This window comes from Cydia strobilella, chromosome Z (genome assembly GCF_947568885.1).
Source record: "Cydia strobilella chromosome Z, ilCydStro3.1, whole genome shotgun sequence".
Taxonomy (NCBI): Eukaryota; Metazoa; Arthropoda; class Insecta; order Lepidoptera; family Tortricidae; genus Cydia; species Cydia strobilella.
The window spans coordinates 33,669,192-33,684,904 of NC_086068.1; the positions used below are offsets into that span (position 1 = coordinate 33,669,192).

A 15,713-nucleotide genomic window follows, 5' to 3' on the forward strand; every position below is an offset into this window, starting at 1 on the left:
GTACCTATTGTGACATTTCCTTAGTTATTTAAATAATAACCCATAGTCTGTTTAGCTACTTACATAAAGTAATTCATCAATTACATAAAATTACTAGAGGCAAATTATTGCCTACCTATGTATGTAGTACATTACATACATAGGTAGCCATAGGTAGCATTAGGTAGCCTAATCATAATGGCTTGGTCTTGAAGCCAGAATCAATGGTGGCTGACAATCGCTTGAAGCCAGAGAACGAATTCTCAAAGACAATATATGTACTCAAGTCAAATATTTTAGTCGCCGTATGCCACTACTATGTCATTCATGACATGATTGATATTTTTTAAAGTTGGTACCTAAATATTAGTTAAAAATCTATTTAAGCGACGACTACTTAAGGCGGTGTAGGGCGTAGGCGTACTATAGCGCCCACTGATGTTGATATGTATTATACCTTGTCATACTTAGCTGTGTTTATTTTTTTACATCGGGCTAAGTCAATAATATTTATGAAAAGTGAAAAGTATGTATGTATTAGGTACATAGTAAATAAATGCATTATATGAACCCAGTGTGTGAAACACACCTAAGTAAGTGTCCAGTGGTGTAGAACCTACTTTATAGCTTGAATCGCCTCCTGCGTGTGGCAACACTGTTTTCTCTCTTCCTAGCCGCCATTCTTAGCGAGCACATCAAAAATGTAAGCATTTTCAATTAAAAATAATAAATACAGTTAGAAAGTGAAGTCAAAGTTTTTATCACATCCACATCAAGTCTCTCCATCCTCCAACATTTACATGGTGCCGAAATATATTCAGTTTAAATTACATCTTCCCCGGGCTAGGCCGGTAATATTCATGACCGCCGATCATCATGGCGGCCGAAAATATCAAGAAGCTAACAGCATCTAGAGGAAAATGCAAGGCGTCCATGACGAAAATGGAAAAGTTCCTACAACAAGATCCTCAACTATTTACAATGGAGAGTTTGACGACGAGGAAAACATCACTGCACGCTGTTTTTCAAAAATACCAAGACATCTGTGTTCAATTGGCAGTTTTAGATCCTGAGCACGACAAAGACGACTTGGACGATGATACAGAAGATCGATTTTATAATATCATGACGGCTTTGGAGTGTGCTATAAATGTAATCAATACAACAGCACAACAAAATACGCACGCAGCAGAGGGCAGCGGGAAGGCTGCGCGCTTGCCTTCGTTAGACATACCCGTCTTCGACGGGCGGGACGTCGCGGTTTACAAGTCATTCATCGAGATGTTTGAGGCTGTAGTACATCGTGACACGCGAATACCTGTCGTTCAGAAGCTGTGCTTTCTAAAGAAATACTTAAAAGGCGAGCCGCTGCAACTTATCGACAACTTGCCCATAATTGGAGCTTCATATGACTCTGCGCTAGAACTACTCAAGAAGCGGTATGATAACCCAGCATTAATCATCAGCAGCCACGTCAATGCGCTCCTGGACATCCCAGTGCTGCACCGGGGCACCGCTTTGCAGCTGCGAGACATTGTGGCCAAGGTCCGGCAACATCTCACCGCGTTACAAAACCTTGAGCAGCCAGTCACATCATGGGACGCCATCCTGGCCTGCATCTTGTTAAGAAAATTAGATTCTTTCACGGTGAGATTGTACCACTCCGAGAGGGACAACAGCGAGCAACACACTGTAAGTAGTTTACATAACTTTTTAGAAAAAAGGGCAGCTGTGTTGGAGGCGAGCCCATCCGGTAATGAAAGCTCATATGTAAAGACTAAAGTAGCGGCTCATACAATGACAGCCTCGCCTGCCCCGGCAGCTTCTGCAATAACTGTCATTGCAGAAAAATGTGTGGCATGCAGTCAGAATCATAGGCTTTATAAGTGCCCAAAATTTGGCACTATGCCAATCAATAATAGGTTAGACATTGTAACAAAAAATAACTTATGTAAAATATGCCTTGGAACGCATCAAAAGAAATGTAGATACACATTCAAATGTGCTGAGTGTAGCTCCAGAGCCCACAATACTTTAATACATGAAAAAGTCAAACAAACAACTGATGAGGAGTCGAGTCAAAGCCAATCAGGTACTGTCAATTTACATACTAGTGCAAAGAAAGCGACCAAAGTCTTATTGCCCACTGCCAAGGTATTAGTCTCAGATGTACACAATAACAAACGCATTGTTAGGGCACTTATAGATTGTTGTGCACAGACAAGTTTTTGTACAGCGGAGTTAGCTAGTAAACTAGGCTTACCGCAAACCAATGATCCAATAAATATTGGCATGCTTATGGAACATAGTAGCAATGTTAATAAAAGCATCAAACTAACCGTCCATTCTAGGGTTCAGGATTATAAGATTGATGTAGATTGCTCTATTGTACCCAAAATAACTTCAGCTCAGCCACAGCAGGCCATAGACTTGGGCAAGCTTATTTTACCCAACTCTATTACCTTAGCTGACGATGAATTTAATGTTCCAGGCGACATTTCCCTCCTTCTGGCAGCAGACATTTTCTGCAGAATAATACAAGACGGGAAGGTTGAGGCAGGCCCTGAGGATCCAGTGTTGCTGAACACGCGCCTTGGATACATCGTCTCTGGCAGAGTGAGTGTGAGTCCATCATGCAATTTTAATACAGTCGCTATGCATACAATGATTAATCCTGATCTTGACTCTTGTGTAAAGCAATTTTGGGAGGCCGAGAAGGTCCCTGAAGTGTATCCTGAGAGTGTGCCGGAGCATCAGTATAGTGAAAAGGTTTTTCAGAAACAACCTCATTGTTAGAGGATCGCTTTGAGGTTAGTTTCCCATTAAAAGTAGATTTAACTGAAATAGATCCTTCCAATTCATTTGTGATTGCCTTGCAAAGATTAAATAATCTTCAAAAAAGGTTTGCAAGGGAACCTGAGTTTCATAACTTATACAAACAATTCATACAGGAATACCTTGATCTAGGTCACGCCAAAGTAATTGATCTAAAAGACTGTGATCCTACAGAGCAACCGGTGTTTTACCTTTCACATCATGGAATTCTCCGGCCCGACAAAGCTACAAATAAGCTCCGGGCTGTGTTTGATGGTAGTTTCAAAACTAAGGCAGGCCACAGTCTAAATGACTATTTATGCAATGGCCCTGTAGTACAAAATTCATTATTTGACATCATGATGCTTTTTCGCACATACAAATACACGGTGCAATGTGACATACGTCACATGTACCGCATGATATCTATGCACCCTGAGCATAGACGCCTACAAAACATTTTGTGGCGGGCAGATGACACTTTACAGTGCTTACAATTACAAACAATAACTTATGGATTAAAAAGCAGTGCCTACCTTGCCACAAAGTGTCTTGTAGAGCTAGCAAAAAAATATAAGATTCAATATCCACTGGCCAGTGAAGCTATCATCAACAACAGCTATGTAGATGATGTGCAGGGTGGCTCAGATACACTTCACGGAGCTTTACAACTAAAAAGTGAGCTTATTTCTCTCATGAGCAAAGGCAACTTTCAATTACATAAATGGATTTCCAATGAGTCAGAGATATTGGAAGATATCCCACAAGAAAAAATTGACCTTGCCAACCAGGATATTGATCAGGATAAATCCATTGTTAAGATCTTAGGACTATCTTATGATGCCAGAGAGGATGCATACAAAATGAGTGGCCGTGTACTCACCTCCCCTGAGGTGCCCACTAAAAGAAATGTACTGAGTTCTATCAGCAGACTCTATGATCCAATGGGCTTCCTCGGACCTTTAACCGTCAAGGCAAAGCTTATTTTACAACAGATTTGGCAATACAATTTAGAATGGGACACTCCCCTGCCACCTGAATTAGTAAAAATTTGGCAGACATTCTATATTAATTTGGTTAACATGCCTATCATGACTATACCGCGATATATAAATGTGTCTGAAGCCACCAGCGTACAGCTCATAGGATACTGTGATGCATCAGTTGTAGCTTAGGGAAGAAAAGTAAAGAAAGTTGTGGAAACCAGACAACCGACAATAGAGTAAATGCAGTTATTGGTAAATTCAGCACTGGAGAAGGGAATGACAACGAGCAACGCTTGATAAACCTAGCCTTTACCTACAATCTCAAGATAATGAACAGCTTCTATAAAAAGAAACATAGTAAGAAATGGACATGGGTTTCGCCAAATGGCCAAACAAAAAATGAGATTAACTACATTCTGACCAACAAGCCATCCTTTTTCAAAGATGTAGACACAGTAAACCAACTCAACTTCAACACAAACCACCGCATGGTAAGAAGCAAAATACATATGAAGCAGCCTAAAACAAGTAGAAAACAAATAATTAGAGCAACAAACAGTAGACCTATACACCTACCGCTTCCGAAAGACCTATTGACACCCTTACAAACTAATCTCCAGATGATCAAAAACAAAAACGAAGATACAATTCAGAATAAGTACAATACACTAGAAAGAGAACTAAAAGCTATATCCTACAAAATCAACAACTCTAAAATATACAAAGATAAGGTTGGGGATGAAGCAAGGGCTCTGATGGAAACTAGAAAGTGTCTTATAGTGAAGAGAAGCGTGAACAGAAAAGAAATTGCAGAATTGAGCAAAGAAATCAACGACAAAATTAGAAAACATACAGCAAGATCCAGACTGCAGACGATACAACACCATATAGAGAGAACGGGAGGAACAAAAAAGGCACTAAAAGAACTAAGGGATAAAACTGAATGGATACCCAACCTACACAACAAAGCAACAGCAACTAAAGTTTCTACCCGCCCACTGATCATAAACACCGCAACAGAATTCTATCGAGAACTATACAGTGATACAGAGAACACTAACAGTCCCCTAGAATATAAAGAAGAAGAGGAAGAAATCCCTACTATTCTTGAAAGTGAAGTAAACCAAGCAATCCGATCTCAAAAAAATGGAAAAACCCCCGGTGATGACAAAATACCTAACGAAATAATAAAAGGATGTATAGACCAAATATTAGAAACCACAACAAAATTATTTAATGACATTATGATAGCGGAACCTATACCAGAACAATGGACAACCTCTACAATTATACTACTTCATAAAAAGAGCGACAAAAGCCTAGTCAACAACTACAGACCCATCAGCTTAATAACAAACTTGTACAAAATATTTTCCAAAGTTATCTTAACCCGAATAAACAGGGAATTAGAGGAAAACCAACCTAAAGAGCAAGCTGGGTTTCAAAGTGGATTTTCAACAGTCGACCATATCCATACAATCAAACAGCTGATAGAAAAACATGAAGAATACAACAAAATCTGCTACTTTGCTTTCATAGATTACAATAAAGCGTTCGACTCACTGAAACATAAGTACATATGGGAAGCGTTGAGGACACAAAACATACCGACAAAATACATAAGGATAATCCAAGAAATATATAAAAACTCAAGAGCTAAAATACGAACAGAAAGAGATGGTCAATTATTTAACATGCAGAAAGGAGTTAAGCAGGGAGACCCCTTATCAGATAAGCTGTTTTCTGCAGTTCTAGAATATGTATTCAGAAAACTTAACTGGGAATCTTTTGGTCTTAACATAAATGGAGCAAAACTAACAAATCTAAGGTTTGCCGACGACATTATTCTACTGAGTGACAACCCGAAGGACCTAAACCTAATGCTACAACAGCTTGCAGACTGCAGCAAAGAAGTGGGGCTAACTATGAACACTGAAAAGACCAAGAATCAAGATAATGACCAACAGTGTAAAGGAAGACATATACATAGACCACAACCTCATTGTCTATGTAGAACAATACACATATCTTGGACAAGTGATATCACCTCAAAACTTGACACAACAAGAAGTAGACACTAGAATCGGGAACTCATGGAAAAGATATTGGTCATTAAAGGAAATAGTAAAGAACAACCAAATACCAACAAACATTAAGTCCAAAGTATTTAACACTTGTATCCTTCCCTGCCATACACAAACTTGGGCCCTAACTGTCAAGGAGAGGAAAGCTCTCCAAGTCTGCCAAAATAGTATGGAAAGAAGCATGTTGAATATAAAACCTAGAGATAGAATAAAACTGGAGGACATTAGAAAGAGAACAAAAATAATCGACGTAAACCACACTATGAAAAAACTGAAATGGAAGTGGACCGGCCACATGCTCCGAGACAAGAGAGAAAAATGGTCAAAAGACATCACAACATGGTACCCAATGTAAGAATACGAAAAATATGCATATTTTATATTTTATTACTTACCTCTTCATCATTATAAGTATTATAACACGTTTATTTTTTAATGTTGAAAAACAGTTCTTAGTAAGTTGTCTGAATGGAACGGAACGCCTGTCAAAGAAGAGGCGTATTTTCTTACTGCAAGAATGTTTTAAGTTTCCAAAGGCAACATTCGATATTGTTTTTATAAATATACGATACACAAATAATCATAAATAACGATATTTAGGTAATAACTAGAGGCCCGTTGCGGCGTCAACACGCCGCTAGAGTATGGTTGTAAAAGTTAGGTTGCCTGTCCACTGGAGCGGAGCGGTAAGCGGGAAAAAAATCCAGCAATAGAATTTCATTAAAGTTTCAGAGCGGAGATTTTTCCTCGCTTCATCGCTCCGCCACCTCGCTCCGCTCCTGTGGACAGGCAGCCTAAGACTGAACGCTTAATGAAATCAGGAAATGTGACGTCTTCAGATGAATCACTGGCTGTCACTATCTATTTGATGCTGACTATACCCACAGAATATGAAATCTTATACATAATTATCCATACTAATCCATACTACATACTAATATTATAAATGCGAAAGTCTGTCTGTCTGTCTATGTGTTCCCTCTTCACGCTTAAACCGCTGAATCGATTTAGATGAAATTTGGCATAGAGATAGGTTGAGTCCCTGAGAAGGACATAGGATAGTTTTTATCCCGAAAATCATCTCTTAAGAAAGTAAAAAGCGGGGTGGAATTGAGATAATTAACGAAGTGCCTGCTAATTTGTGTGCATAATATGCTTAAATTTAGATTGCTATGAGAATTTTTCCAGGCGCTATTCTTACTCTAGCTGCGGTTACTAAGTCCACGCAGACGAAGTCGCGGGCAAAAGCTAGTAATTTTATAAATGCGAAAGTCTGTCTGTCTGTCTGTGTGTTACCTCTTCACGCTTAATTAAACCGCTAAACCGATTTAGTTGAAATTTGGTATACAGATAGTTTGAGTCCCGGGGAAGGACATAGGATACATTTTATCCCAGAAGTCACCCCTCAAGGGGGTGAAAAGGGGGGTGGAAATTTGTATGGGGAATCAATAACCGCTCAACCGATTTAGATGAAACTTGGTATGGGGATGGTTTGAGCTGTGGGAAATGATATAAAATAACTTTTATCCCCGAAATCATCCCTTGAGGGTGTAAAAAATGGGGTGGAAATGTATAGTGTGGACCAATTTGGGGGTGAAAAAAGGATGGATTAAAAAGCAGATTTGTTTAAGAATTAAGATACCCAAATTACTAATTCCACGCAGACGAAGTCGCGGGCAAAAGCTAGTTTCTTATAAAATGGCGACACGTTTGTATAATTTTAGCGTATTATATTTCGGTCGCGTAGCACCTACCAGCATTTTTTGTGATCGTTAGTTTTGATGCAAAAAAGACATAATTATTGTCTATCTTTTCGCATCTTTCTAAACTAAAAATTATGATACGCGACCGCGATATGATACGGTAAATCAAGATTTCGTGGATAGGATGCCTTCTTGTCATTTGGCTCTCATGCCTAAAATTTCATAGGGCTAGAGTATAATTTATATTTAATTATCTTTTTCCTATTATTCATGAGACTGAAGTTTACAAACATTCCGTGACATTCCGTGTCTGGGCTATACTGCGAAAATCGAAGTTCAAATTGCGGGCATCTTTCTCTGTCACTCTAATTACGCCTTCATTGGAGTAAAAGAGAAAGATCCCCGCAATTTGCGAATTTCGGTTTTCGCGGTAGACCCTCTGACCTAATAATAGACTTAGTATATACACGTAGTTATAGACATGAAACCGAGCGACCAGGGGTAAGAGAAAGACATATTCATGTATTGACAGTTTCATGTATGGCAGCATAACCCTTTTTAGGGTTCCGTACCCAAAGGGTAATAACGGGACCCTATTACTAAGACTCCGCTGTCCGTCTGTCTGTCACCAGGCTGTACCTCACGAACCACAGAACTATATCAAGATAGAAGACAAGAGCTCGGCAATTTGTAGAGAGACCGAGCGTGTAACATTTTGCGTAGGTACTTTGACGTCACGAGCGTAATTTAGTGATGAGAAACATAAGCCGCGCGAAACGATTCAAAAGCATCGATTCACAGATCGATTAGAACACGGCATCGATTCTAAAATATCGATAAGAACCGACAGAGGAAATGATAATTATTTTCGACAGAGGAAATGATAATTCACGTTGACGATTCAACGGAGCCACGCCGTTCTATTGCCAAAATAGTGTTTAGTTTTTAAGTTTATGAAATTTATACGTATGTCAGTCTATAAGGTATATGTAATATGGGCCTTGTTGCCCGAATTAAATTTTAAAATAAAAATCACAGAACTATATCAAGCTATAGGTAGAAGGAAAAAGTTCAGCCATTTGTAGAGAGACCGAGCGTGTAACATTTTGCGTAGGAAACCATTTTTTACGACCAGTTGCTTCAATCCATTTATTTTTAATATTAGGATCATTCGGAAAACTAAAACAAAATTGCAGTATAGAAGTAACCATAACCTGTTTGTTAATAGTATTTGCTTTGCACTACGTACATTATATAGCTGCATAATAATATAAGAACGTAATTATCATTTCGTCTGTTTTCAAAATCGATTTTAATAATCTAGTAAGAAAATCGCAGTGTACAGCACTATTCTTACTTTTGACAGAAAAAATGAGAAATTGGCCTTGAGCGTGACTCGACAGTTTGAATAGCTTATTTTTACATCGCTGGTTTTAAACGCACGCCAAGTCTGGCTCGTCAAATTAAAGCCGCAATGGAAAGCTAGCGTTGGCACACAATCGCCCGCTACTGTTTTGATGAAAATAATGAAATAAATAGTTTTTTAATTAATAACAGATATTTAAGGACAAATTATACTTACCTATGAAACGAAATACCTCCATTAACAGCTCCAACTTTATTGGTAGTGTTTGAACAGTTAATTATTGCGCAACAAACCATTTTGCTTTTAAAACCTGACGTCGCAAGCAGACATCGATCGGGAGCAGACTGAAGTTCGCGGCGAGCAATGGAGCCACCGGGTCGTCGTTTCGCCACGCGAGGTACATACACTCTTTCCTTCTATCTTGATATAGTTCTGTGTCACGAACCGTGATAGCTAGACAGTTGAATTTTCACAGATGATGTATTTATGTTGCCGCTATAACAACAAATACTAAAAAGTACGGAACCCTCGGTGGGCGAGTCCGACTCGCACTTGGCCGGTTTTTCTCTTTCACTCTTATAATTTTCATGGTCGGGTTATGCCATCATAGCAAACCCGACCATGAAAAAATGCCCGGTCGGTGATAAAGATAAAGCATGGCACTATTTTCTCTTTCGTCTTATAGGAATCGCAATAAGACTATATTTCTCTATCAAAGAGTGTCAGGCCCTTGAACCTAATTTAGTTTTTTTTTTATTTACTTTTTTGAAAGTATGTACAACGACTGGACCGCGACCTTGGTACCGTCAAAATATCTCGCTCTCGGCGTACGGCAGCCCACCTTAAGCGCCTAATACATTACCGCACCGCACTGGTCATTGTTTACGGGTCTGATGGGTTTATATTAGAAATAACTCCAAATGTAAAAATATATGTGTTTAATATTTCTTGTGGAAAATGAGTAAGTGACATTTGACATGCAAAAGCACAAAAAAAAACTACATTAACTTTTATCTATATATAATATACTGCCAGCATCCGCGGAGGTGTGATTTCTTGCGAACATGCCCCCGGGCGTTGAAAGCTTGCCTTTCAACCCAAACTGCTCTACCCAGGAAGTAAGTACATCATAACAGCGGGCCGCCAAGTTACTGAATGTGAAGAGGTATCTTCTCTTCTACGAGCACAACGGCGTCAAGTTGCAGAGCGTGTGTATCACTCAGGCTCTGATGGAAGGTTCCAAAGCTTCTTTCATGATTTGACTGCTGCCGCAACTGCTCAACGCTGACGGACTGTGAGTGGCCAATGTAGCGTACTCGAGGTCGTGAATCCATGCCGATGAAAGAGGACGGTCACCGATGGAGAGGTAGCAGCCACCTTGCAGCATCATTGAAATAAATGGCAGCAATTCTTCTGGGTGGAACGAAATTAAAGTCAGTGGGAAGTGGCAACCAAGCCAGTGTTGAGGTCATTGACGATAAACATTATATTACAATACCCAGCACTCATTAAATAAAATATGGTTGACTTTACCCCAGCTTCCCATGAAACTTCAATGTGAAGGACACGTAGAACTAACATTATAAAATAATTGAATCACTAGCTGCAGCATTAGCTAGCGAATTACAGCTGCGCTTTGATAGGTAAGTCAAAGAAATATTGCTTTCTCGCTCTTACTTATGGGTACGTCACACAATGACCTTGGTGCGGTGCGGTAATGTGTTAGCCGCTTTATAGCCGTATTTAACAGCCGTTAGAGACTACCACACCTCACCGCGACCTTGGTGCGATGCGGCGCACGTATCGATAGTGCGCAAGGTGGTCACCGTACGTACGTTAAGGACGCAGCTTTAAGTAAGAGCGAGAAAGAAATATTATAGCCGTATTTAACAGACTATCGTAAAAGCCGTTAGAGACTACCACACCTCACCGCAGCCTTGGTGCGGTGCGGCGCACGTATCGATAGTGTGCAAGGTTGTCACTGTACATACGTTAAGGACGCAGCTATAAGTTAGAGCGAGAAAGAGATATTTTGACCGCACCAATACGGCTTTTCGAGATATTCTCTTTCTCGCTCTCACTTATGGGAGTGGCGCACCAAGATCGCGGTGCGGTGCGGTAGTCTGTTACGGCTTTTACACACGATCGCACATACGCCGCACTGCACCAAGGGCGCGGACCGATGCGGAAAATGGGGTTGGCCGGTCGAAATAATTAACAGAGGGCGCCAGCATAGCTTGCCCTGTCAATCCCTAGAATTGTGTCAAATTTTTGTTTTTTTAAGCCAAATCTTATAGAAAAAGGGGCAAGCTATGATGGCGCCATCTCTGCAAACCTTTGACAGTTGCCAACCCCATTGGCTGACTGTTTACCTTAAAGATCCGACATCATTTAACATCCTCATAAGAACAAACCTCGCCGTACGTGCTTTTTGAAGTAAATATAGATGCTTTTCCCCACCGATTTGTATGGTTTATGGTGGCCTGGTGGGCTACAAATTCTGTCCCTCACGGGCGCACGCGGTACGCCACTTCTATAGGATCCTACCTTCTATGTGCCAAAGCAACAATAAAATAAACATGTGTCATTTTGATGAGTACGATGTGGATGACACATGTCTGACATGTTGTCAAACACAATAATAAAATTTTATGGTGTTTTAATATAATTTTTAGTGTGGTGTATGCATGTTACAGTCTCAAAACAAATATTTAAATGGATTGGATACCTTACATACATTGGATATAGGTTTGAGTTCAATTCAATCTCAAGTCAGAACAAAGGTCACGTGGTACATTTTTTCAAATTAACTTTTTAGTACTTTTTCGGGAAAAAATCAAAAAACCAAGAGCTTATTGCAAATCTGTAGCATGAGACGAATCTAATGACATATAATTTATTAAAATCGAACCATAACTGTAGATCTGATGGGATGAACAAAAATCGGCCTCGCGTAATATATATATAGATAGATAGTAAAATGTTTTAATATTTACAATTGTTTCTGTCTTATAGAACATGCATTTGAAAAAAAAACTCATTGAAGTGGGTTCAATAATAATATCAAAATCAATTCTAGTCGAATAAAAGCTACAAAAACACTTCTTCGTAATGTCAATGTCAATGATGTCACAGAATTAATAATATAAAAGTTTCGAATTCCGTTCCTTACTTGTTGCTTTTCTTATTTTTTCGCAACTGTATTAAAAAACGTCGTTCGATACACGTGCGGAAATGTCATTCTTCACTCGTCCCGAGTCTTGCCACGAGCCGTAGGCCTACGGCTCGTGGCAAGATATCTTGGTACTCGTGAAGTAATGACATACTTTCCGCACTAGCATCGAAATGTACTATTTCATCTCTCCTGTTCGGAAAGTTCACCTTTCATAGGCTGATAGCCGGGTTGCATTTCCCACCCACCATGCCTGGCAAAACTATGAATTTTTCGAATTGTTCAAATTTTACCGTTATCTTCAACTAATTTAATTTCATTGTTGTTATGTGGTTTACCTATAATTTGTTCTAAAGAAATATACTTACTAATAATGAACAATTTGTTTAATAATTTGTTCTAAAGAAATATATGTACTTACCAATAATAAACCTACATTTCTTGTGTTTGACTTTCCTCATAGTCGAAATGAAAAGTAGAGTTTTAACTCGGGCAAAAGTAACCATCTCACCCTCGAACTATTGGCGCTCGCACTTCGTTCGAGCGCCAAAATATCTCGGGTGGATTGTTTCACTTTCCACCCTTGGTTAACAATCTACTATATGCTTTTTTAGGGTTCCGTACCCAAAGGGTAAAAACGGGACCCTATTACTAAGACTCCGCTGTCCGTCTGTCTGTCTGTCACCAGGCTGTATCTCATGAACCGTGATAGCTAGACAGTTGAAATTTTCACAGATGATTTATTTCTGTTGCCGCTATAACAACAAATACTAAAAAGTACGGAACCCTCGGTGGGCGAGTCCGACTCGCACTTGGCCGGTTTTTAGTTATTTGTGTTACACGTAAGAATAGCATATATTTTTAAGAAAATAAGTAAACTCTATATCATACTTAGCAATTTAACTCTAGTTTTAGGTCAACCTAAATGTATTGTCCTAAGAGTAATAAAAACATATAAAAAAAATATAAGTGCGCAATGTCACGGACCGTGTAGTGTGCTTTCCTCGGATTTTGTACTTTTTTTTTTAAATGTGAAGTGATTTTGCAATAATTTATATCAAATATAAAACACTAATCCCTGTTCAACAACACTGTTAAAAAATTGTATGGATATATAACAACTTTGCCTTTTTAAAGTTTTTTTACAACAGCAACACTGTGTTGTTGTCCGATTTGCAAATGGCTGAAGGAAGAATTTATGTCGAAAATCCTTTCTTTGTATTCATTTGAAAAAAATGGTCAACCTTAACGCGTCACCGCCGTGTTTGAGTTTTTAAAGTAAGTACCAGTTTCACGATATTGTTTGTTACATAAGATATACCTCATACATTGCAGATTAAGCTATTTACTTAACATTTGCAAAGTCTAAGGTAATTTTTAGGTAATACCGAATGTACCGAATGTGTGTGGAAACCTGGCGCGCCACTTAGTTCATAAATGCGATCGCTGCATCAGGTTCAAGGCTAAGCCTCTTCAAATGTCAATGGGCAACTTACCTACCGATAGAACACAATTAGAATATCCCTTTTTACACACGGGAATGGATTTTGCCGGACCAGTGCTGATAGCTGACCGAAAGGGTAGGGGTAGCAAAACAATTAAATCGTATATTTTAGTTTTTGTCTGTCTTTCAGTCAAGGCTCTTCACTTGGAACTTGTCACAAGTCTTACGACAGAGTCGTTCCTTGCTACTCTCCGCCGCTTCAAGAGTCGTCGGGGAAAGCCTCAAACTCTGTATTGTGACAACAGGACTTCGTTTGTCGGGGCATCAAACGAACTTACTAACTTTTTAAAACAAAATCATGATAAGCTGCAGTCAGGTATGGCAGAAAACCTTATTAACTTCAAATTTAGCCCGGCTTACTCACCGCACTTCGGCGGACTTTGGAAAGCAGCAGTAAAATCAACAAAATATCATCTAAAACGCATTCTATCTCTTACACATTTAACGTAAGAAGAATTAAATTGTTGCCTGATTCAGATTGAAGCTACTCTAAATTCTAGACCCCTTATCTTCTGATCCATCTGATCTGACCTACCTATCGCCCTCTCATTTCCTTATTGGACGTTCTCTTCTGTCAGTCCCACAAGAACCTCTGACTGAAGAAAACATCACACGACTTGAACGGTTCCAGAGAGTTGAAAAACTCAAGCAGCATTTCATGAGCCGCTTTTCTAATGAGTATGTTACTCTCCTCCAGCAGAAGACGAAGTGGCACACCTCAACGGACCAACTGCAAGTCGGGACTATGGTCTTAGTCAAGGACCACGCACTTCCTCCTCTCCTGTGGCTGCTGGGACGCGTCACGAAGCTGTACCCGGGCACGGACAACGTCACCAGAGTCGCCGACATACGGACGAAGAAAGGAGTCATCCGTAGGGCTTATAATAACTTATGCCCCCTCCCTATTACATAGTTTATTTTTTAACTTTAATTTATCTTTTTTGATTTCTGTTGAGTCTCTCAAGTCAGTAGCTAAACGCAGCCGTCGGGCTCGCTTACTATGCGGAGGCTTTTTTAAAAGCACCAATAGGAGCGCTCCACATAACTTGTATCGCGGCCAATTAGAGGCACCTAAATTTAGACTACCTTTTTACTTTTCAAAATTAGCTTAATCACTCTTGCATCAGCCTCCATACTAGAACCACCACTTCTACACCCTTTAACCGTTTTCGTCAACTGTACCTTGTTGTAACGTAACCAGCACCTATTAATTATTAGTTTACTTCAAATCGAAGTATTTTTATTTGCCGTCGAGACCTGCACGGCGGCTACACCGAACATGTTGCAAATTATCACGACCATGGCCTCAAAAATCTATCACCACCACGGGCTTTTGAGTTCACGTTCGTAACATATAGACACGTGGTCGTGATAGTATCGTTTTTTTAATATAGAGGCACATGCACTCTTCAGAAATGGATTTTTATTAGCTATTGATCATTTGCTATTATTGCCCGACTGCCAACGCATGAAAATGTTTTTCGCATGTATGTATGATGTGTATACAATTCTTTGTCACGCTCTACAGCCTTTACAGCCTTTATTTCAACGTATGAGCTGTCAGTAGGTTGGTCGTAGTCATAGGAGTGACTTAGGCTATGTTAAAATTATAATATAAATCACAATAGTGGAATTGGCCGCCAAAATTCCGAAATGTCACGACTGTGGGACACTTGGTCACAACCGTGTTTATGTACTACCTTTTTTTTCATTTACCTTTCCTGAGGGTATTAAGCTTAACAATATGCATCAAAAATTTGCTTTTTGTATGTACTTTTGATATACTACCTATACATATAATAATATGTAAAAAATACTTTTATAAAAAAAAATTTTGGCCACAATTTAAGAATCATAGTAGTACATTATTTGACATGTTTAAAATACACTATAATTTAAAAAAAAAAGTGAACAATTTATACTTTTATCTACACACATATCATAAACCCTCTATGATGCCTTCGAAATCCGTAAATAATGGCCAACATTAAGATAAACTGTTTTGTTACAGCAAACTTTTTATCTGTGAAAATGTTATTATTGCTAGATAATAACATCGATTTCGATAATATTATTTTATTCAAATTTCGAACGTCTGAAAAACA

General features: G+C 39.1%; 1 protein-coding gene across 1 annotated transcript; it reads left to right on the forward strand.

Moving 5' to 3' along the window:
* The first annotated feature begins 855 nt into the window (after positions 1–855).
* Positions 856–3,912, forward strand: LOC134754788 (uncharacterized). The gene is made up of 2 exons (XM_063691154.1): positions 856–1,671; positions 2,471–3,912. Exons 1-2 carry the CDS (start codon positions 856–858, stop codon positions 2,513–2,515), a joined length of 861 nt encoding a protein of 286 aa, XP_063547224.1. The 3' UTR covers positions 2,516–3,912.
* Positions 3,913–15,713: the final 11,801 nt, after the last annotated feature.

Bases quoted from the DNA above. Each gene is read 5' to 3' on its own strand.
- LOC134754788 (XM_063691154.1), top strand. From the start codon at position 856: ATGGCGGCCGAAAATATCAAGAAGCTAACAGCATCTAGAGGAAAATGC. The intron at 1,672-2,470 runs GTAAGTAGTTTA...TTAATGTTCCAG, and splicing joins ACAACAGCGAGCAACACACT to GCGACATTTCCCTCCTTCTG.